The 2,045-nt window shown below is 66.0% G+C and overlaps 1 protein-coding gene across 1 annotated transcript in view; it reads left to right on the forward strand.

The window, feature by feature from the left end:
- Positions 1-215: 215 nt before the first annotated feature.
- The window catches only part of LOC105308020 (intestinal-type alkaline phosphatase-like), a gene marked incomplete at its 3' end in the record, with an annotated part of 2,875 nt that continues 1,045 nt past the window's right edge, over positions 216-2,045 (forward strand). The window contains exons 1-8 of the mRNA XM_011383723.1: positions 216-288; positions 368-484; positions 597-712; positions 870-1,044; positions 1,122-1,294; positions 1,543-1,677; positions 1,775-1,847; positions 1,957-2,039. Coding sequence (XP_011382025.1) covers positions 219-288; positions 368-484; positions 597-712; positions 870-1,044; positions 1,122-1,294; positions 1,543-1,677; positions 1,775-1,847; positions 1,957-2,039 — 942 coding nt within the window. The remainder of the gene's footprint in view (positions 289-367; positions 485-596; positions 713-869; positions 1,045-1,121; positions 1,295-1,542; positions 1,678-1,774; positions 1,848-1,956; positions 2,040-2,045) is intronic.

Genomic DNA, 2,045 nt, shown 5'->3' on the forward strand with positions numbered 1-2,045 from the left:
GACACCAGGACTCAGGCTGAATCTGGGTGGCTGCCTGGGGCACTGGGAGGGACATGAAGCCTTTAACTACCAAGCAGAAGTCCTCCACCTATATAAGCCCAGGCAGCTTGCACTGCAGCTGGTACTCTGGCGCCTCGGCCTTGCCCGGGTCCCAGCCTCGACAGGGTCCCAGCCCCTCCAGAGTCCCAGCCCCGCCGCCTCGCCGCCATCCCACAGGCATGCAGGGAGCCTGGGTGTTGCTGCTGCTGCTGGGCCTGGGGCTACGGCTCTCCCTCGGCGTCATCCCAGGTAACGAGGTGCCGCCCAGCCGCTCCCCACACACACGGTGCTCCCCAAGGCTGACCCGATCCCCTCTCCCCTCGGCCAGTTGAGGAGGAAGACCCAGCCTTCTGGAACCGCCAGGCAGCCCAGGCCCTAGACACTGCCAAGAAGCTGCAACCCATCCAGACGGCCGCCAAGAACCTCATTATCTTCTTGGGGGACGGTGAGTGTGCAGGGCCTGTCCAGCCCACAGTCCCCACAGGCCTGGCACCAAGGCCGCCGTGAGTGCAGGCCAGCACAGCGGACTCGCACCTGACGAGGTTCTGCTCCTTCAGGTATGGGGGTGTCCACAGTGACGACGGCTCGAATCCTGAAGGGGCAGGAAAACGACAAGCTGGGACCTGAGACCCCCCTGGCCATGGACGGGTTCCCATACCTGGCTCTGTCCAAGGTAAGGGCTGGGGGCCCCAGGGAGCCCCATACCACAGGATGTGGTGGGCGGGACTAGGGACTATGGCTGGAGGTCTGGGGCCTGAGTTAGCAGCCCAGGGACTGTCCTCGATCTGGGTGTCTGACCACAGTGGAGCTGAGGGCACCTCTGTCCTCAGACGTACAACGTGGACAGAAACGTGCCAGACAGTGCAGGCACAGCCACGGCCTACCTGTGCGGGGTCAAGACCAACTACATGACCATTGGCGTGAGCGCAGCAGCCCGCTTTAACCAGTGCAACAGCACGTGGGGCAACGAGGTCATCTCCGTGATGAACCGGGCCAAGAAAGCAGGTGGGCTTTGGGCCTCCTTAGCGGGCAGGGGTCAGGCTCAGACCTCAGTGGCCCTCCCTGACCTCTGCCACCCTCAGGGAAGTCGGTGGGCGTGGTGACCACAACGCGGGTGCAGCACGCCTCACCAGCCGGCACCTACGCACACACGGTGAACCGTAACTGGTACTCCGACGCCGACATGCCTGCCGAGGCGCTGAAGGAGGGCTGCCAGGACATCGCCACGCAGCTCGTCTCCAATATGGACATCGACGTGCGTCAGGAAGGCCAACGGGGACCCGGGCGGAGGGGTGGGCCCCTCACTGGCCACAGTCCCAGGCAACCCACAGTCGGAGCCCTGGGGCCTGCTGGGTCTCTGGGCTCTTGGGGAGTGTAGAGGGTACAATCATTTGAGCCCCTCCACAGACCTGGCGGCGGGAGGGGGGGACCCAGGAGCTGTCTGAGCTGGGGGCAAAGGGCCTGCCAGGCCCCAAGCCCACCGGCCCTCGTGCCCTGGCCCAGGTGATCCTGGGCGGAGGCCGCCAGTACATGTTTCCCAGCGGGACCCCAGACCCCGAGTACCCGGATGATGCTGCACGGAGCGGAGTCAGGCTGGACAGCCGCAACCTGGTGCAGGAGTGGCAGGCCAAGCGCCAGGTGACGGGGGCTCCCGGGCGCGCGCGCAGAGCAGGGACAAGGGCAGGGCTGCTGCCCGAGAGACTGGAGGGCTGAGGCTCGGTCCTGCCCTTCCCAGGGTGCCCGGTACGTGTGGAACCGAACGGCGCTCATTCAGGCGTCCCAGGACCCCTCAGTAACGCACCTCATGGGTAACGGCCCCACCCCCACCCACCTTCCTGCCCTGGCCTCCGGGTCCCCCGACGGCCAAGCGAGTGTGCACAGTGTGCACCGGCCCCACCCACAGCCTCCTTCCCACAGGCCTCTTCGAGCCCAAAGACATGAAGTACGAGCTCTACCGAGACCCCCAGCAGGACCCGTCGCTGCGGGAGATGACGGAGGCCGCCTTG

This window comes from Pteropus vampyrus, unplaced genomic scaffold, assembly GCF_000151845.1.
Source record: "Pteropus vampyrus isolate Shadow unplaced genomic scaffold, Pvam_2.0 Scaffold539, whole genome shotgun sequence".
In the NCBI taxonomy this organism is placed as follows: domain Eukaryota; kingdom Metazoa; phylum Chordata; class Mammalia; order Chiroptera; family Pteropodidae; genus Pteropus; species Pteropus vampyrus.